The sequence below is a fragment of the Passer domesticus genome, chromosome 9 (genome assembly GCF_036417665.1).
Source record: "Passer domesticus isolate bPasDom1 chromosome 9, bPasDom1.hap1, whole genome shotgun sequence".
Taxonomy (NCBI): Eukaryota; Metazoa; Chordata; class Aves; order Passeriformes; family Passeridae; genus Passer; species Passer domesticus.
Genome location: NC_087482.1, coordinates 37,345,943 through 37,364,722, shown reverse-complemented (window position 1 = coordinate 37,364,722; position 18,780 = coordinate 37,345,943). Strand labels below are relative to the sequence as shown.

Below are 18,780 nucleotides of genomic sequence, written 5' to 3'. Positions count from 1 at the left end.
CTTTAGATGGATGAGGAACAAACTCCTGTAATGCTTCTGCCATGTAAAAACGTCCAGTGGGATTTCAGCCTGCTGGTCCCTGCTGCCATGATGCCACTGCCCTCAGAACACCAAGTCTTTAATCAAAAACATGGTATAGCATCCAGTTCAGTAAATCACCTAGTTACAGAAAAATTATTTTGAGAGTCAAATCTTTTTTTGAAAATCCTGGTATTGGCTTAAGATGAACTGCAGCTATTTTGCATAATTACGTTCATTAAACTAAGCAGAAGCAAACTCAAGACCTTCATGATAATACAGTGCCAAGACAATACAGCTGGATACTGCAATATTCCTGAGCAGAGCTAGCTGGGCCATTTTGCCCACTAATGCCACTTTGTCATGTTCATTTTGTAGTGTGAAAACTTTCCACTCAAGATTATGCTAGATATTGTTCCATTTTATAAGTGTCTTGTCTAATGGTGACAAAGAGGTGAAGTTTAGGGCTTTCCTAAAGCCAAACTATTGAAGAAAAACAAGAGCTACAAGACAAACCTCAGGCCTCTGAGTCAACATTCCATCTACCACACACAGAACCATCCAAATCTCTTTGGAAAGATGTCTTTTAACCTAGAGACAGCATCACCATGAGCAGGGACTTACAATGCCTTTGCTCTGGACACTGATGAATCTGTGCCTTAAAAATGCCTGAATTTAAATATTTAGATCATATTAAATGCATTGCATATGATGGAAGCATGCATATTAACTGATTTCTGTATTCAATTTTTGTTAAGATATATTGAAAACTGTGCTTTCCATTAGCAGTTTTTTTTATATTTTGTTTGCTTGGAGACTTATTTTCTGCAAGGGTGGGTTTACTGGGCAGCAGCACATCTGTTTACATTGTGATGGCTTTATCCTGGCAACTGAAATAGACAAACCATTGTGGTTTTCTTTTTTTTTTTTTAATGAAAGCTATTCTCAATTATTGCAGAATTCAGCAAAAATCTGGAAGACTCTACACATTAAGGCATGGAATTTTAGTTCCCACCAATTTCTTCTGTTCCTAATATTATTGTGAATGTCTGGAAATGTATCTGATATATAAACACACGGAGTGAAAGACGAAACTGGGTCACTTTATCTCAGTAACAGGTTCTAATATATTTTTTAAAAGTAGAAAGTGAATCTACGTTTGTCAGCCGTGCCCATTAAAACTCAGACACCCAAGAATTTTAAAGGCAGCAAATCTGCTTAATCCCACTTCAAAACATATCAGCATGGTTTCAACTTTATATCCAGTGTCCCATAACAATAGGATCTTTATACCCACACAATACTTACTCCTGAAACCATGTGGGAAACTGAAGCCAGAGCAGGACCTGCTGAGGGAGCAGCAGATGAAGCTCAGAGAACACAAAAGATGGTACTAAAGCAAGGATACCACACTGACACCTCACCCTGAACTAGTTTTAGTTCATTCAGCTGGTTGGCCTTTTTCCTACTCTTTCACAGGCAGAAGGAAGTAGCAAAGGAGGAGAACAACATGGGCTATTACCACTTTTATAGAATATTTGAAAATAAAATAATGATGATAAACTAATCATTAGCAGACTGCCTCAGCTGTGGCCAGTCCCAATATCTGGCAGAAGGTCCTCTGGTAGACAAAAAACTGTCAGAGAGGTAAAAGACAAATTGTTTCCATTAAACTCTGCTTGAAAAGTGATGGAAAAAGGAAGGAAACAGATCTATTATTTCTCCAAATTCACCAAAGTGCTTTCAACACAAACTTCACACTTCTCATTGCTCTCAGCACTGCTTTGAATTTCTCCTCATGCCACCCCCTGCCACTACCCCAGCAGTGACTCAACCATGTATGTGGAGATCAGCATCAGAAAAGGGGCTGTGTGTCTGTGTGTGCCTTTCTGCTGCTGGTGTGCACCACCAGAACCTGACCCCAGGGCAGCAGAGCCAGGGCCCTGCACAGATCCAGTCAGCAGAACCTCCCAGCCATCACTGGCACCATAATGCCATCATTGGCAATTCAGTGCACTCCTTCATGTTTTGGACCAGGTTTGAACTTTTTGCAGATGTTCCCCTTACCAAACCTTCTCAGGGTAACCATGAGAAAGGTGGTTTGTCCATGCCTTAGGCACGCCACTGACCAGAGTCTGGTAAATTAGCAAAGCTGGAGTTGTTGCACAGTCCCTGTTTCTCAAATGCAAAGCTACAGAGGCCTGTGAGCTTTCCTTCAGAACAGGAATGGACTCAGTATCACTCATGTCCAAGAAGAGCGAAGGTTCAGCTAAAAAAGACCTGTGTTAGACTTTCATTGCTTGGGTAAGACCTTACAACCCAAGACCTCAAAATGGAATCTGTGGAAGAGCAACAACTGCTTGAGTTTGTACCTTTCAATACAGATTTTTGATATCTAAACCAAGAACTAAAAGACAGGCTGAGAAGAGTGCTGGTATCCTTCACAGCTGTTTAGCAATTATGAAAGAGAACAATACCAAGAGACCCAAATGAATCCATCCCACTGCACATATTGTTATGGAAATGCCCCCTGGGGAGCTCGGTCCTTCCCTGGAGGGGAATCTCAGGCTCTCTTGGAAGGGTAACACTCACCACCTACTGCTGATGCTCTCCTGGGATTTACTGAGCGACGATGAGGAACTGCAGCCCCTCGAGTCTGGTGGGCTGATGTCCTCTACGTGAGGCAGGGAGGGATGGGAAGGGGAGAAGCCGCTCTGGGGGGAGGAGGGCGTTCGGGCGGTGCCGCCCGCCGGGCCGTTCCCGTTCCCGTTCCCGTCCGGGTCAGCCCCGGCGCTGCCCTGCCGGCTCGGGGGCCCCGCGCCGCGCCCGGACTCGCCGCCCTCCTTGGCCTCCTGCTTCCGCTTGCGGTACTCCAGCAGCGACACCTGGGGGAGCAAACACAGCCGTGGGCCAGGGAACACAGAGGAACAGGCCCACACACTGTCCAGAAACATCTGGGTCTGCAGGTAAAACGTGAGAAGGTATATTGGGATTATCGACTCTTGCTGGATCTGCAAATTCAGACTGCCATGATCACCCTCCTTTTACTTTTTACGACCAATACATCAGTAGAAACATCCAGCTCGTTTGCTTCTCTAACCACCTGGATTTTCACATTACTTCAGGAGATGCATATTCAAGCAATAAGCTTCTATAACCTCCCTCCTCTCAAAACACTCCATACAGTCTCTCTGGTTCGTGACATTATGTAACTTTTTTTCAGTATTTGTACATCCCCAAAACAAGTAAAAGGAGTCTTCTTGCCAAAACCGGTATCTTCAGTGCCCAGTTCACCTGCACTAGTTCAGCCACATTAACCCTAAAAGCTTGGCAAAGCCTTGCACAGAATTTTAACTTGCTTAGAGCAGGTTCCTGCTATGAAGGCATTGCAAACTTCAGCCCTACCACCAAAACAAACTGCTTGTAGCTAAGATAGAAAGTGTTTTGGGCAAAGCAGTCTCACATTTATCAAAGACACCAACCAGAGATACAGCAGTGTTGGAACACAAGGTCAGCAGAACCAAAAAGAAACAAATATTTCCAGCTGGGCACTTACCTTTCAGCATGCCTTCCCTCAGAGTTATTATAAGGTAAGGAGCCATAAAGGACTCACAGAAGGCAGCTTTGCTGAAGAATTTATCAGCTATGACTCAATGCCCATACAGAAGGCTTTATGATGCTAAAATATTGAACAGGTTTTTTCCAAAAGTAACTCAACATATGAAGGTTTTAAGTTAAATGTAATTTTAAAAGGAAAAAAAAAAACCAAAGGAAAAAAAATCAAGAGACTCCAGAAATGGAATGGAAATAAGATATTCCATCCACCTGGACCCTTATACAAGTGATCTGAGTTACCACACTTGCCATAAAAAAAATTCCAAATACAGGAAAAGGCACTGATAATTTGTCCCATGAGTACCCATTTTTATCACAGCACTACCTTGACTGAACATTTTACCTCAGTTTTAGTCCCATGAGGGTCACTGGCCTGCTGTAAGAAACCAGTAAGTATTTGCTTTTGTTAAACTATATTCCTGTGTTTTAATTTCAAAGAGCTAAAATTTAAATAACCTTCATCTTATTTTTGTTGCAATGTTATGGAAATGTTCTGCTATGTTGTAGTAAACAGCCCGTGTTTTCTTTTGAAACATTGGACCCTCTTTCCCAGTAAGGACCTTTTTCATCCTGATAAATAACACCTCCACCAGCTGTACAGCTGCACTGTGTTATTGCTTTGGGTCTTGTCTCAGTTTGACAATCGTTAATGAAAGCTGCCAGCATCCTGCTCTTTCTTCTGTGATCCCAGAAGAGGTATTTGCACCATGGTGTCTTTTTTTCCTCTTCTCACATCAAAATCTTGCCTAAAGGGTAGCTCTCTCTCTCTCTTGTAACAACTGTTTGCACCCAGGCACTGGATGCCTGGCTAACTGGCCCAGACTCTCTCTGTTGTCCCTTTGCAGTAACCTGAGTGGGAACAGTAATCCTCACAGCAGTGTAAGAATTTCTTTCACAGGAGTACTTGCCTTCTTCCTTTGTGGCGGATTCTGGGGAGCAGCTCTGGTGCCTTCAGCAGCCCTCTCGCTGCAGGGGGACATGGACCCATGTGCTGTCTCTTTGAGCAGCCCTGACTCGTGTCTGCTGAAATACCCTTCGGCAGGAGAGCTGCAGCATGCTGCCTCTGAATTCATGGGCTTCCTCTCTGCCAGAGGAGGAGAGCCCCGCAGGAGCCCATCCACACGCGGCATAGCGTTCAGTGGGGAGAAGGCATACATTAAATTAAACTCTGTCCGAAAAGCCTGATCAGAGCTTCGTAGCAGCATCTGTGCTTCCCCACTTTTCCCTGGGAAGTTCATCTCTGAAGTAGAGTTTATGGAGGATTGTGGAGCCACATCAGAGGATGCAAAGCTGAGCAGCGACGGCCGTTCCTGGCAGGTGTTTGCACTGGAATCCAGGTAGCCACCCTTCAAATCCAGGTCGGATCGGAGGCAGACCTGGGAAATCCGAGAAGGATACAGGAGGGGGTGGGTAGTCAGAAAAAAGGTCAAGCAAGGGTAGGGAGAGAAATTTCAGTCAGAAAACCTTCTGTACAATGCCAGCTTCCCGTTTCCCCCGTTCCTTTCTGATTATCCCTTTGGTTCTTTCCTGCACTGTTCTGCTCGTTCCACAGGGGAATGACTGAGACTAAACAATGATCAGTTCAGCTGTCCAATACAGGATGCCCCTTCCCCTTCAGCAGTCTTTCTGCAGCAAGAGGATAAAGCTCAACATTATCCCCAGGCAGTTAATGAATTAAACTCAGCATTTTCAATTGCCTCATACATCAGAGGCTTACTGCTCATACAGAGAAGTAGCCAGGAGAGAACAGAACAGACCTGCTGTCCTTCTGCTGTTTTATTAGCCAAGTTCTTGCCTGTCCCAAGTCAGCCACTACCAACTTCCTAACAATAAAATACCCAGGACCTCTAAGCCATTTGTTTTCACTTATTGTGAACTTTGGAAATCTCTAACAATAGTACATTCATTTAATTTTTACTGCATTTTTACATTTCACAGTTTCCAACAAAACCACAATGGCATCATCTTTGTGCTGTCAGAGTTTGTGAAGCACTAGGCAATAATACAACAGTATATTCATTTATCTACTTAAAGTGCCAAAAACCCTCCAGGGCAGCAGAATAATCATCTCCTTCACCACATTAATATGTCAGGATCTCAAACAATGAGTATAACTGACAAGATTTCATCCTCTTTGCAGGACTACAGCACAGAGGGAACAACACAGCAGCACCAGGCACCAGCTCTGCCCTCCTGCTGTGGCTGAGAACATTTCTCCTGCTGTATTACAGCTCCAAGTAATCCACCACATTGGAGATGAGCACATATTTTCTACTATGAAACAGTCACTGACTGTAGTTCATCTCATCTTTTACAACAGGTCAGGGTAAGCAAAATACTACATTTTACCATCTCCTCAACATTTTCAGTCTGCAAGTGAGTATGTGGTAAGTCAAGGCTGAAGAGAGCAGGTCAGGAGCACCACTGTATGCTTGTAAGACAAAACTAGTGGTGAATACTCTCCCTTCCCCAGCAGTCGTTTGGCCACTACTCAGTAAATTTCACAGACACTCATGGGCTGGGCTGAGCCTGAAATTGGTGATGGCAATTCCAGGGTCTTGCCTGCACCTCAGTAGCTGAGACATACTGAGTCTTTGCACTGATTCCCACAAATGAATCAAATTCCAGTCTTCAATTTTTGTTGTGATAACCCTGAAAACTCTCCTCAGCCCTACTGTGACTGAAGCTCCACCCTTAATCCCAGAGCCTGACACTCCTCCCTCCCCTCCCAGCACGTCCATAACTACCTCAGGTGACATGGACTCGGGCCTATGCGCAGGGGAGCTCTCGGGGGAGGACACGTTCTAGAGGAGGGAAAAGCATCTAGTTATTCATCTACTTCAAAGTCAAGAGGCAATTACAATGTACAAAAGCACACAGGTTAGCAATGGTTATTCTAAACAACTGGCCCCAGTCTGGACAGCATCATGGTTGGTTAAGTAGTTTCTAAAGCCTCCTGGAAGCACAGATAGAACTGGGTTACTGCATCTCATGATGCAACTTAGTACCCAAAACAGAGCACATGAATGTTAAGAAAAGCAGCAGCTACCTCTGTATTTCTGATGCTGTCAGACAGATTTTGCACCATGAAGTATAGAGAAAGACACTTATGGTTTTTAGTCTGAGAGCATGGGAGAGAAGAAAAGCCTGGTTTAGCCCAGAAAGTAAACTAAGATTCCCCCAAAGACTAAGTTGACCTTTCATAGACATAAACTATAAAACAAACATGTCTCTTTCAATCCACTGTGGACCACCTTTCCAGCTCAAGTCAAGAGAAGAGGTGTGAGCAGCCAGCTTTATGAAGTGTTGTATCATCTGAGCATCTATATCAGTGAAGGCAGTGTGTGCATGTAACAGCACCATTAAAGGGCTCTTCCCAAGCACTTCCCTTTCCATGCTACTGAGCAGACCTAAAATAGAATCAGAGAGGCAGGATGCCCAGAGCTATGCTGCTATCAGAGAAATACAGCAGGAGTCACTGTTTTCTGTAAAGTAGAAAACCTCAGAAAACGGAGGAATCTCAAAAATTTCTTAACAAGAAGTTCTGACAAACTCCACAAAAAAAGCAGAAACAGCATGCTTTTGGCTGTAGTGGGGCTGTGCCCTTCCTGACACTCTTACGAATATGGAGGGGCCAAGCATCCTCTAAATTGCATGCACTCTAAAAAGATCACAAAATTGAGTCTGAAAAACCTTAATGTGTAAAACCAAAGAACAGAGTGGAACACAATGTGAAGTAGCACTACCATACTCTGGGTTACTGAAAGCTGTTTGGGGAAAGAGGAGCCAAGGATGCATTACAGCCTCTGAGAAATGGAATACTTGTACTCTTTAGAAGTGGCAGGGATTGAAAACCCCATTGGCACAGAGATCTGAAGTGGGGGAGATGATTAAAGGTCACTGAAAAACCTGAGAAATTGGGAGTTACTCTGCAGAAATAGAAAAAAAAAAAGATAAGACTAATGTTACTGGTAGCTACAAAGTGAGAAGAGGCTGGGCTGTAGCAAAGTTTGACACTTCACAGAGGAGGAGATCTGTCCAGAAGTGAAGTAGAAGAGGAAGGCAGCAGTGCTGAGACTGTGATGCTGCTCAGGAACACATACTCAGAAAGGAAGGCCCTAGTGCCAGCTGTGCTGCAAATATTGTGTTTTGTTTTTAGCACAGCGCGCAGATTTACCTCGAACTGTAGTGGAGTATTGCAGCGGCTGGCAGCCAGGGAGGGGATGGGTGAGAACATGACGCCGTAGCCATTGCGAGCCTCCTCCTCCGCGGGCAGCGAGGGGCAGGCCGTGGCCAGCTGCGGGCTGGCAGCGCCGGGGACCGAGGGGACGGCAGGCGGGGGAGTGACCGGCGACAGCGGCCGCAGCAGCTTCTTGACGTTCTGCTCCATCAGGTAGCGAGACTTCCATTTCTTCAGGGGACTCAGCAAGTCTGAAACACAAACTGAGCTGAGGACACGGCTGACCCACTGAGCATTGAGCACATGCTGTCCTCTTCCACCCACTCCCAGCCCAAATGGAGCCCAGGAGTCTTCAATGCAACTACAACAAACTCCTAAAAGTGAAGTACCTCTGAGTTACTTCTTACTGGTAACAGAACAATACATCATCAGGAACATACAGTGAACAAGGAAAGAAAATATTTCAACTAGAAGCAAGCACAAGAGGGAGCTAGGGGAATGGAAGACAGGAAAGGTTAAAAAGGGGAGAGAGGTCAGAGGACATGTCATTATGACTCTTGCAAACAAATCAGAGACAACTCAGTTATCATTACCTGAACCTAATAGTTCCCTATAGGCTACATCAATACAGCCCAAGCATATTTCCACCTCCACCATGGATTAAATCCTTTCCCTCAGGCCTACCTCTCTTCAAAATAATAATATTTTTTGATGCTTAGTTTAAAAAAAAAAACAAAACCAAATCACCAGTAAGTTCTACAGGTTAGGTTTTGCTCGAGAGCTACATTTATTGGTTCTGGCATCTGTTTATTTCCTGTTCATCTCACCTTTCAATAATCAAATTTGTATTATTTGTGTATTGTCTAGCTTCTTGTCTGTCATCCTTGGAAAACTGATCCCTGACTGGGCTGATCTGCACTCTCTTTCTCTGCAAATTCAGACACAATATTTAAGCATTCTGCTGATTTACTCACAGACTTTAGCTTCTCCATCCTTGAGACTTACTTAGCCATTTGTTTATTGCACACATACCTGTAAGACTTTGCTACATCTTCCTACAGTCAGCAAGTATTTAGTTGACCTTCTACCAGCACCTGGCTGAGAAGAGATGATCCTGGGCTCTCTTCCCTCTAGCCTCTCCCTTCCACTGTACAAGACATCCCAGAGCACTGAGGTTGATAATGCAATGTTAAGTGATTATCTTTTGACTTTACAGATGCTCAAGCTAGAATGGGTCTGCAGAAATTTGAATGAACAGCAAAGCAACACTCCCACCTACCCTTAAGCTGTGCCATCAGGCAGCAGGACACATTAAGATGTCACAATACAGCTGCCTCTGGTATTCAGCACCTTCCCCAGTCGGAGTCCAGTGCCCAGGCTGCCCTGCTGGTGCTGAGCACTCACCTGTGTCATCTTTGCAGATGCTGGAGGAGCTGCTGTTCTCATTGCTTTGGTATAGACACTGGGTTCTGTTCTCAGGTGGAGCTGGTGAGGTCTGAGTCATCCCCTCTTCCAGGGCTTGTTTGATCCAGCGCTGAAACAGAACGAGACTGCATAAACGTGAAACTCCTCGGGTACTTCCTCTGCAACCCTGCAGGATGCACCCCAACCCCTACATTTGTGTGGGGCAGGGCAGGCTGCTCAAAGCCTGGTGTTACCTCGCTGGCGTGTGCTCGGGTGTGTTCTAAGAGCAGTTAGAACACGGCTGTCAGCACTGAGCTCACCGCCTACTGTGTTGGGGCTGTGCCCCTCCTGACACGGGTTCTGGGAGCAGCAATCATCAGCAGTAACAGAGATAATTACAGAGCAAATTATAAATATAAAAATGCAAGATGGTGGCAGCTAAAACTATTAAAACAATAGTCATTTAAAAAAAAAGGGACACCAATATAATGAACTATGTACAACCACTGATTTTTGCAAAAAAGCTGTTTCCTGCCAAGGAGAACAAATTGGAGGGAAAAAAAAAATCTGATTTAAATGCAAGCAGCAGTTTTCAAGGAGGGTAAATCAAGAAAAGAATAATAAAAGCAAATCTTTTCTTCAGCTACTAATAGAAAAGGTAAGCCACACTAGTCTTCTGAACATGGACAATTAAGAATGTTTCACATCTCACACAAGCGAACATGAACTGAAGCCTCAGCAAATAGGCTGCTGCAGTGTGTGTGCTAGCCCTGTATCTTGATACAGACTGATTCCAGATGGCAGGCAGGAATCTTTGCTTATTCTACTGTAAAGGTAACTGCCACAACATAAGGGAAAACACTCAGGTGATCCAGTGAAATGACAGCAAACTGCAGAAAAAAAGCAAAAAGCAATTGTCATTCGTGTAGTTTACCCAGGGGACTCACTGTACCAGACTCCTCTTGTCCTAGAGAGGTTTAAAATTGTACTTTTACCTTTCAGGAATCCACAGTTCATCTGCATGCCAGCAATGTGTATCCTATTACAGACACACGTGTGTCTTATGATTCCTCAAAGCTATGGTGAAAGTACATCACAAGCTCAGTGGCCACAATCCTCAAAGTGAAAACTTCAATGCGAGGATGAAGAGCAGGTGACAGGATCTATTTTGATGGCCTTCACTACTGTACAGCAGATGCTTCTTCTCTGTTCAAATATAACTCAAGGGTTTCCACTGTGGCTGCCAGCAAAAAGGAGAAGTGGCAGCCAGTCTGGAGCACCTCTACCTCAAACGTGGCATCTGATCTGACAGCCAAGTCACTGCACAGGGTGTGATTAACGCGAGAGCAGGTTACAGTTCAGTTTCCTTGCGAGGTTCAGACACTGCCATGCTTTGGATGCAAACTGACATCATCAGCTGAGTTTTTTGGCACAGTTCTCAGTAGTTTAAGGATGAGGCCTGCTGACAATCCAAGAAAATATGTGATCTATTTCAACAGCCTTTATAAATCAACCTCCTTGGCTGAGTAGTCAAAAGTAGACAAGACACAGATCAGGTCTTTAGAGTGTATCATCAAGTTCTGGACCATTTCTAGACCTCAGCTGGCTGAAAAGAAGTTGTTCCCTGTGAGTTTTCTAAACATTCCTGAACATAAGAAGCAGATTTCTATCTCCAGGCTGTTAAATCATAAAATCACCAAATGCTAAAAATAATTTTCCAAGAAAAAGCCAGGGATCTCCTACAAAATGGATGAAACCTCTCACTGGAACAGCTAACCATTATTTACATTCAAAAAGTAGAAATCGAACAAATTTTTTCTGCTGCATCTGTTCTGGACACAGCAACTTTCAATACTTTATTAACTATTTAATAGAATAGGTACTGTATTTAAGTTTTCAGATTATGAAACAAGAATGCCAGATGACACCATTAATAATTTCCCTACTAAATTGGGAAATGGACAGGGGAGAACACAACACAGCTTAGCAGACTCTAGAGCAATCACTTCTACAATTACAGGCTACAAAAGGAATGGGTAGTTCTAACAAACATACAAAATCATGAACTGAACACGAGTTTAAATCAACTTGTCAAAGAAAATAGTCATACTGGGATGCACAAAATAGGTACAGGTCAGAAGACACAAAGCAACTTTTCTGCTTTGAAAATGTCCCAGCTGCAACACAACACCCAGTTTTGGACACAACTTCAAAGAAGGTGTGGACTAAACAGAAGCCATCAATAGTGAGACTAGTCCACTCCCTGTCCAGCAGTGAGAATTATAATTTGACTAGAAAAGAGTCAAATGCAGGAACAGATTGGAAGAATTGTTCCATGAGTTTTCCCTCAATTTTGAGCTTGCTGGCCAGTTGTAGGCAACTGCACCGAGCACAGAAGTCCAAATAACTCTGCCAGCTTTGCTCTGGATGTTTCTCTCTTCCCTGGGGCTCAAAGACACTGTTAAGGTTCAAAAGAAGCTCAAACCTTGCAGTTCTCAGCTTAAAGAGGCATGAGAAGGTTGCCCAGGCACACAGAAACAGACAAGATGTTGTCATACATCTACATATGAACCATGGAGAGCTTTACCTATGAAGGAAATACTGAAGAGATTGTTAGGGCATGACAACAAATTGGCTGAAGGTGGAAAAACAGTGAAGTCCAAAGATTCTCTGTGGAAAAATACCCTCAAACAAAGGAAGGCAAAGAAATCAGGACATGGTACCTGAAAGCCACCAAGACAGGGAGAGCAGAAAATATTTCTGTATAGTTGTTCTCAGGTAATCACACAGGAACTGGAAAGTCTCTGAGCAAAATGAACAGGCAACAGGGAAGATGGATTCCAATACAAATCTGACTGAGTGAACTGCCCTGCCTTTCCTGCAGATGGGTAAATACTGGCATTTACTGGTCATCTCTGGAGGAACTAAATCCTTAGCTGGGCCTGGCTCAGGCTTCCTGCATGGCCTCAAGTATGTGCTGTAGATAGGCAGTCTGTGATGCCTAACAAAGAGCTGTGGACTTGCTCTTGTGAACAGGCAAACTCAAAGCTTTTAAACCACAAAGGCTTTCCAAAGACAATGAATCATAACTGAGGCACTGGATTCTTGAGGCCCACTGCAACACTGTCCTATCCCCACAATGCCAACCATCCTCTGACTGTGAAAGTAGTAACATAAAACTTTCTAACAGAAGCAATCAACACTCTTTGAATTGAGTATGCTGGATAATAAACAGCCACTGCAGATCTGAAAGTACGTATTTCTTAAAGGGCAGCCATACAACAGTTCTACCATGGCAAGAGGCAAGGATGAAAACTGAACTCTGGCAAGGAGGTCATCAGTCATGGCCTGGGCAGTGCATCAACATATTAGCTCAGTGGGAATACAGAAAATAATCTCCAAAAGGACACAACAACTTTACAAGAAGGCCAGTAAGATGAGCACATATCGTGTAAAGGTAAGACACAAGCAAACATACCTTCTTACAGGAGCTGTAAATGCCATCCAACAGGAAGGGCCTTCGACGTCTCTCAGGGTTGAAAGGTGAACCAAAGCGAATGTAGTGTTTAGGTGTGGTACAGATCAGCGGGGAGTGCACGAGACCTGGCAACATATTCAGGGTAGTTGCCAAAACTGTTGGGTCTGTGGTAATGCGCAGAGGACACTCAATTGGACACTCCTGCTTTTCTGCCTTGTCGTTCAGCCATTCGGTAACCAGGTACTGAGGGAGGAAACAGTGTCAGTGCAACCAGCACAGGTGAAGAAGAAAGGCAACATGGCACAATGGTGTATGGGAAGCAATGCTCAGCTCAGCCCACGTGCTAAAACTCCCCTCCTTCTGAACAGGAAGGACTTCCTGTGACAAACCCAGTTCTCACCTGCTAGAAACACAACCCAATGTCACAGAAGTAGCTAGATTTTATGCTCCATTCATCTTATTAGATGATTCTCCAAAAACCTGATCACCCTGTTCAAAACTAGTTTCTAGACACAAACAGCTAATTTATGCCCAGTTTGTGGCAGCTGCCTATTAGCTTCTGCAACTTTATCCTAGCTTGTACATGACAGTTGCAGTCACATTCTTTCTTGCCTTCAATTCTAAGCTGAAAGTTAACCTCTTTGCTGCACCCTAAATGAATACCTGCCATCCCAACCTTGAGCACTTGGTCATATTTACCTTTTTTGTTTTGGGGTACTTGACTGCAGCTTTAGACTGGGATCCTGTAGCCAGGACAGCAGTTGGGTCAGATCCTGTCAACTGTCTGCCTTCTCCTGGCCCTTCCACATTGCTGACATCTGTTGTGGTTACCAAGCTGGCAGTGTTTCCTTCCTCTGGGACAGCCTGTGTGAGTTCAGCTTGCTGGGAACTGGCTTGTTTCTGCCTTCTCAGTCTCTGTGCTGAACTGGTCCGGTATCGAGAGAAGCGACTTTTTGGTCGGGGCCTGGAGGGTTTTGCTGGAGCTGGCTTAGTCACTGTTTTTTCAGGGACAGCATCCTACAAAATAAACTGTCATTAGTCTGAGCACCTCTAAGAGTATTCCTTTTCTCTGCATACAGGATCAAGAATTGAGATTTATTTATTGACACTACCTGACTCTCAAAATCTTGTTGGACTCTGTGCTGGTTCATAAGATGGCCTTGGGGACCCTTCAACACTGGCACATTATCGTTTTGTCTTCTGCATTCTTAAAGGACAGAACATGGGTCTTTAGGAAGAAAGCAGCATTAGGAAACTTGCTGCTTGTCTCAAGATAACTGCTCTTATTCCTGACCTGAGCTGACAAGGAGCACTGCAGGAAAGTGTCTGAACCCTGCCATAAAATGGGAACACATGCATCCAAAGCAGACTGGTAAAAAAAAATCCAAACAAAAAGAAAATAACTTTCCATCACTGCACTTACACATCCAACTTAAGCTCAAAAGGGGTTCACTTGGAGAAGGAGCTGGGCTTGTTCTGCCCAGAGAGGACTGAGGGGGATGTAACAGCAGTCTTCCTACAAACAGCCTGAAGCCACTAAGAAGATGCAGTGGTGCATCAATGGACATACACTGAAATGAGAGGTTCAGACTGGATACATGGCAGATTTTTTTCAGCCTAACAATCATGAACTGGAAGAGATGCAATCTCCAAAAGTGGAGGTTTTCAGGAGAAGGCTGGATAAAACACTGGCCAGCCTGGTCTAGCTTCAGAGCTGTCCCTACGTAACTCAGAATGGGCTAGAAAGGCCCAAAAAGCTTCTCCCACCTGAGTGATCTTATGATCAGAAATTCTGCACCTGAGCTTTGTACAAGATAGCAAACAATTCCATCTTCATCTTACCGCTACTTGTGAGGACCGTCGTGTGTTCACCCCAGTACTGCCAGTACTGTTAGAAACAGCAGGAGGAGGAGGAGGAGGAGCAGGAGCAGGAGGAGGAGGAGCAGGAGCACTCAGTGCTGCACTTCCATCTTCAGTTTCAGGAGTCTCTGTTTTTACTTCTTCCAGCTCAGGAGCTTCAGAATTGACGCTGATTTCAGCATCAGTGCTGTTACGGTCTGATGGCTGCTCTCGTCTCCTCTTCCTCTTTTCTAAGTTCTCAAACATGTGCATGATGGCTTCTACCTTCCTGTCTTCCCGGGACTACAACACAAGGGTAAATTGAAGTAAGCATGGTGAATTATGCACACAAACAAGGCAAGAACAGATATGGGAAGCAGCACAAAGAGAACAACTGCCAAATAGCAATGACAAAAGCCAGACAGAGGACAGAGAGAAGCAGTTCTTATCGGTTATTTGCATTTTTCAATATGGCAAATTTCCCAGAATAACAACATAATCATGTGTTTGTAGCTCAAGTAGAAGAACTTGACTTTGTTCTTAAATAGGACCACTTAGATACTACTGAGTTATATTAATAAAAAGCCACAAGGAAATGCATAATTTTGAAGAATTAAAAACCTTAAGAAAACATAAGTAGAGTGGAGAGATGACTTGGAAACAAATAGAGCTATTTGCTAATGACCAACCAAACAGAAGCCAGGGGCAATAGATGTACGTGATTAAGTAATTTGCAGCAAGTGTAATACACCACACAAACTGATTAAAATGTTCCAGATTCATTCTCTTCCCAGCAAGAATGTCAGAAGATGACCCAGCTCAAAAATAAAAGCTCTGGTCTAAGCAGCTTACATAGTGGCTAAGAAAAATATAACGTGAGAGAATAGAGAGGCAAAACAAGTCAATTTATTAGGTAAACACAAAGGACAGGAAATCTTATCACCTGGCTGTGTCAAGAATAATTGGTACCTATGCATATAAAAAGCCCAGTACAATAATGTTGCAGTGACTGGCAAGAATCAAGTGGGCTTTAAGAAGTGGGGTCAAGTGTCTTCTGAGATTTATAATGAAAAAAGTATCTTGGAGCCCATGCCTGGCCTTTACAGCTTTCTATTAAAAAATGCTACACACACACACACACACACACACACAAAGAGAGACTGGGGAAGCTACAGAGATGGGTATTTACCTGATGCCAAGTATAGAAAACTGAATCCCATTAAAGCAGATTAACTGGTGCAACCTATAGGAACTGGGCTTACAGGCTGACAGGAAACCAACACTTCACTCAGGCTTACTGAACTATTCTGTCCCAAAAAGAGATCAGCCTCCCTGCATTAAAATGAAATCTTCCCTCCAAAGCTTTAAGGCCAATCTGATGGATGAGTGCTCTCATTCAAATTTCAGTGGAAAAGTGACTGCTTTATCTCATCTGTTCTAAAAAAATTCATCAGTTAATCCAAGCATCTCTCCACTGGATGGCCCTTGGCTCTCCAGGTTGGTGCACTATCTTAACATTTAAAGGAAATGTAAATGTTAAGATAGTGCAGCAACCTGGAGAAATTCTCCAGAAATTTCTGGAGGAAATTTACACTTCTCAGGAAATTTACACTTGGCAGATTCGTATTCCTGATTAGAGGAAGGCAGGTGATTATGATATTGATGAGCAAAGAAAAACAGGGGATTCCTAGCTTCCATGCATTTGTTGTCTGGTAAAAGGATAGGAGCAATTTTCCTGTTTTTCTTCCTTGGGTTTCTGGTTGGTTGGTTGGTTGTTTTATTTGTGTATTTGCATTTTTGTTTGGATTTTTCTCTTGTTTATTTAAATTAATGAATTAAGAGCCAGAACAGCTCCATTCACATGCATAAAACATTCTAATCCAGGCAGCAATCCCAGGAGCCATAAGCAACACAAGAAAAAAACCACCAGCTCCAGTCAGTAAAGATGAAGGCTAAAAAAGAACTGTATTATCAAGGATTCCAGAGTACTAAGATATATTTTGATCAAGACTGCTGAAGATGACAATAATTTGGAAATACAGAGATTTCCTGGTGGTCTACCCCTTCTTACTGACTTTTGCAACTGGATCACACTCTTCCCCACATGGCAACATGTTTATGAAACCATACACTGAACAGATACCTGTTTACAAATCTAACCCAGCAAAAATGATCAAGTTTTAAAAAAATCAGGTTCTGGTTCATAGTATGATTGAATTGAAGATATCTCTGCTCACTGAGGGGGTAGGACTAGGTGACCTTTGATAGTCCCTTCCAACTCAAACTATGCTATGGTTCTATATAGTGCCATAAATTCTTGTACTAGCAATAAGGAAGGGCAGCAGGAACATAAAGATCCAATTACCTTTTAGGAAACTGGTACTGATGGTTTTGCTAAAGGTGTGGTTTAGACTATAGAACAGCCCTGAAAGTAACAATTAAATCTTTCCATGAGGAAACAAATCTATAGTTCTACAATCTATCTCCTGATCTGCAGCACCCTAACATAAATCCTGCGACTTGAAGTCAACCAAATCTGGGTAGTTTTTTACTCCCAACCCTTTTTTTTTTTTTTTGCCATTGCTAATCAAATTACTGAAGATCACTAACAGATGGAATTTGTGCTCAAACAAGTGAAATATCCAACTGGACCTGTTGGTCACTGCATGAAGCAAGTCCTAAAGAGGGTGATACCAAGAGAGAAAGAGCTACTTGCCCGTCTGCTGTGGACCAAGGCTCCCTGTTCATCCACAGGCTCCTCCTTCTCCCCTTCTTGTTTCTCCTCCTTCTCTGGCACCTGAGATAGAAACCCAGATTAAATAACCCCGTACTGTTTCAAAGTTACCAAGATTTCTATGGTAATTTAAGGCACTAAATAAAGGTTTAAAAAAAGGTTTCCTGCAGTTTCTGTTCTGAAGATTCCAATGCTATTGGATCAGACTCCTGCAGCACTGAATGATAACATATATAACAAGGGGACAAAGATTTTACCTCATTGTCACTGACTGCTGCAGGTCCCTCAGGAACTTCCTCAGTTTGCTGACTGCCGTTCTCATCCGACGCAATGCTCTGCTGCTCCATTTCTAGCTCCTTTCTCCGGGCCTTTCTCCGGCGAGTTTCTGCCCCAATCAGTGTGCCTAAAACAGGTGGAGGTAGGTGTTCTGCAGCATTTGGGCTACGTTTCTGCACAGGGCAATTCCGGTTCCCCTTGTGACACGCACAGTCCACTTTATAATTGCTGCTCCAAAACACAAACATAATTCGTGTCACTCTTCATTTCTCAACCCCTGCACAGAGACATTCAATACATCTCCTACTAAACATCTCACCACGTGCCAAAGCAAGGACAGCAGGCTACCTTATGGCCTCTATTGTAGAATATGCCAGCAGAACTGGACAGAATAGCCGGGAAATGCAATTCAGTAGAAAACGGAGCAATATGTAGAATGCGAGGAAAGGGCTGGAGGAAGATGTCCAGTCCAGGAGGGCAGTGGAGAGCTCCTGGGCGAGGTGAAGGACTCACCAGATGTTGTACTCATAGTCAAAGGCGATGGTAACCTCTGTGTCCTTGGCAATGGTGGCAACAGCATAGATGCACAGGTGGATCATCCCATCAGCAATCACATGGCGAACCTTGTTAAACGAAGCAGAAAGAAGCTGACGTCTCCACAGGTTGCATTTCCCACTTCCAAGACGGAAGTCTCCTTTTGCAAAGTAGCTCTTATTCTACTCTAGGAATAATTATCCCAAATTCTCCATAGGGAAAAGCCTGCTTCACTGCTCTTGTCTCATACTGTGCTTTTCCACTCACAACTACTACCACCTGCTTACCCTCTGTACTATTGTACCATTATGCAGCCAAAGGAAAGACATAAAAGAAATCTTTCTCTTCCAAAAAAACCTCCCTCATGTTCCCAAACTGTCTCATATTCCAAGTATAAACCATCAAACAAGCAAGAGACACAGAGAATTTACTGCATTTAGTGCATTTTAAGTTAGGGAAAGCACTAAGCTTATGTAAAACATGTATTTGCAATTACAGTGATGATGAAGAGAGAATTTACCTCTGCGTTTGGGGTGCAGGACCGCCTGATGAACCTGGCATCATTACCAAAGGTGCGGGCATCAACACACATCTCAACGCCATTGAACTTGGAGTAGAACAGCACAAAGGGATATGGCCTGGAGAAGCAACAGAACATCTCAGTCCCAAAATACCCAACTCCCACAGCACGGTTGTTAACAA

General features: G+C 43.6%; 1 protein-coding gene and 1 long non-coding RNA gene across 7 annotated transcripts in view; one reads left to right on the top strand and one right to left on the bottom strand.

Moving 5' to 3' along the window:
* SETD5 (SET domain containing 5) overlaps positions 1-18,780 on the bottom strand; it is a 65,060-nt gene that overhangs the window by 6,145 nt on the left and 40,135 nt on the right. For all 6 annotated transcript variants that reach the window (XM_064432777.1, XM_064432774.1, XM_064432778.1 and 3 more), the window contains 12 exons: positions 18,599-18,716; positions 18,058-18,167; positions 17,526-17,772; positions 17,251-17,331; positions 14,538-14,837; positions 13,395-13,712; positions 12,696-12,938; positions 9,218-9,347; positions 7,811-8,064; positions 6,381-6,437; positions 4,542-5,009; positions 2,611-2,903 (listed from right to left, as the gene is read on the bottom strand). In XM_064432777.1, coding sequence (XP_064288847.1) covers positions 2,611-2,903; positions 4,542-5,009; positions 6,381-6,437; positions 7,811-8,064; positions 9,218-9,347; positions 12,696-12,938; positions 13,395-13,712; positions 14,538-14,837; positions 17,251-17,331; positions 17,526-17,772; positions 18,058-18,167; positions 18,599-18,716 — 2,619 coding nt within the window. The remainder of the gene's footprint in view (positions 1-2,610; positions 2,904-4,541; positions 5,010-6,380; positions 6,438-7,810; positions 8,065-9,217; positions 9,348-12,695; positions 12,939-13,394; positions 13,713-14,537; positions 14,838-17,250; positions 17,332-17,525; positions 17,773-18,057; positions 18,168-18,598; positions 18,717-18,780) is intronic.
* LOC135308077 (uncharacterized) lies at positions 5,005-18,686 on the top strand. The gene is made up of 2 exons (XR_010368614.1): positions 5,005-5,959; positions 16,419-18,686. It is a non-coding gene; the product is annotated as an uncharacterized LOC135308077 (long non-coding RNA).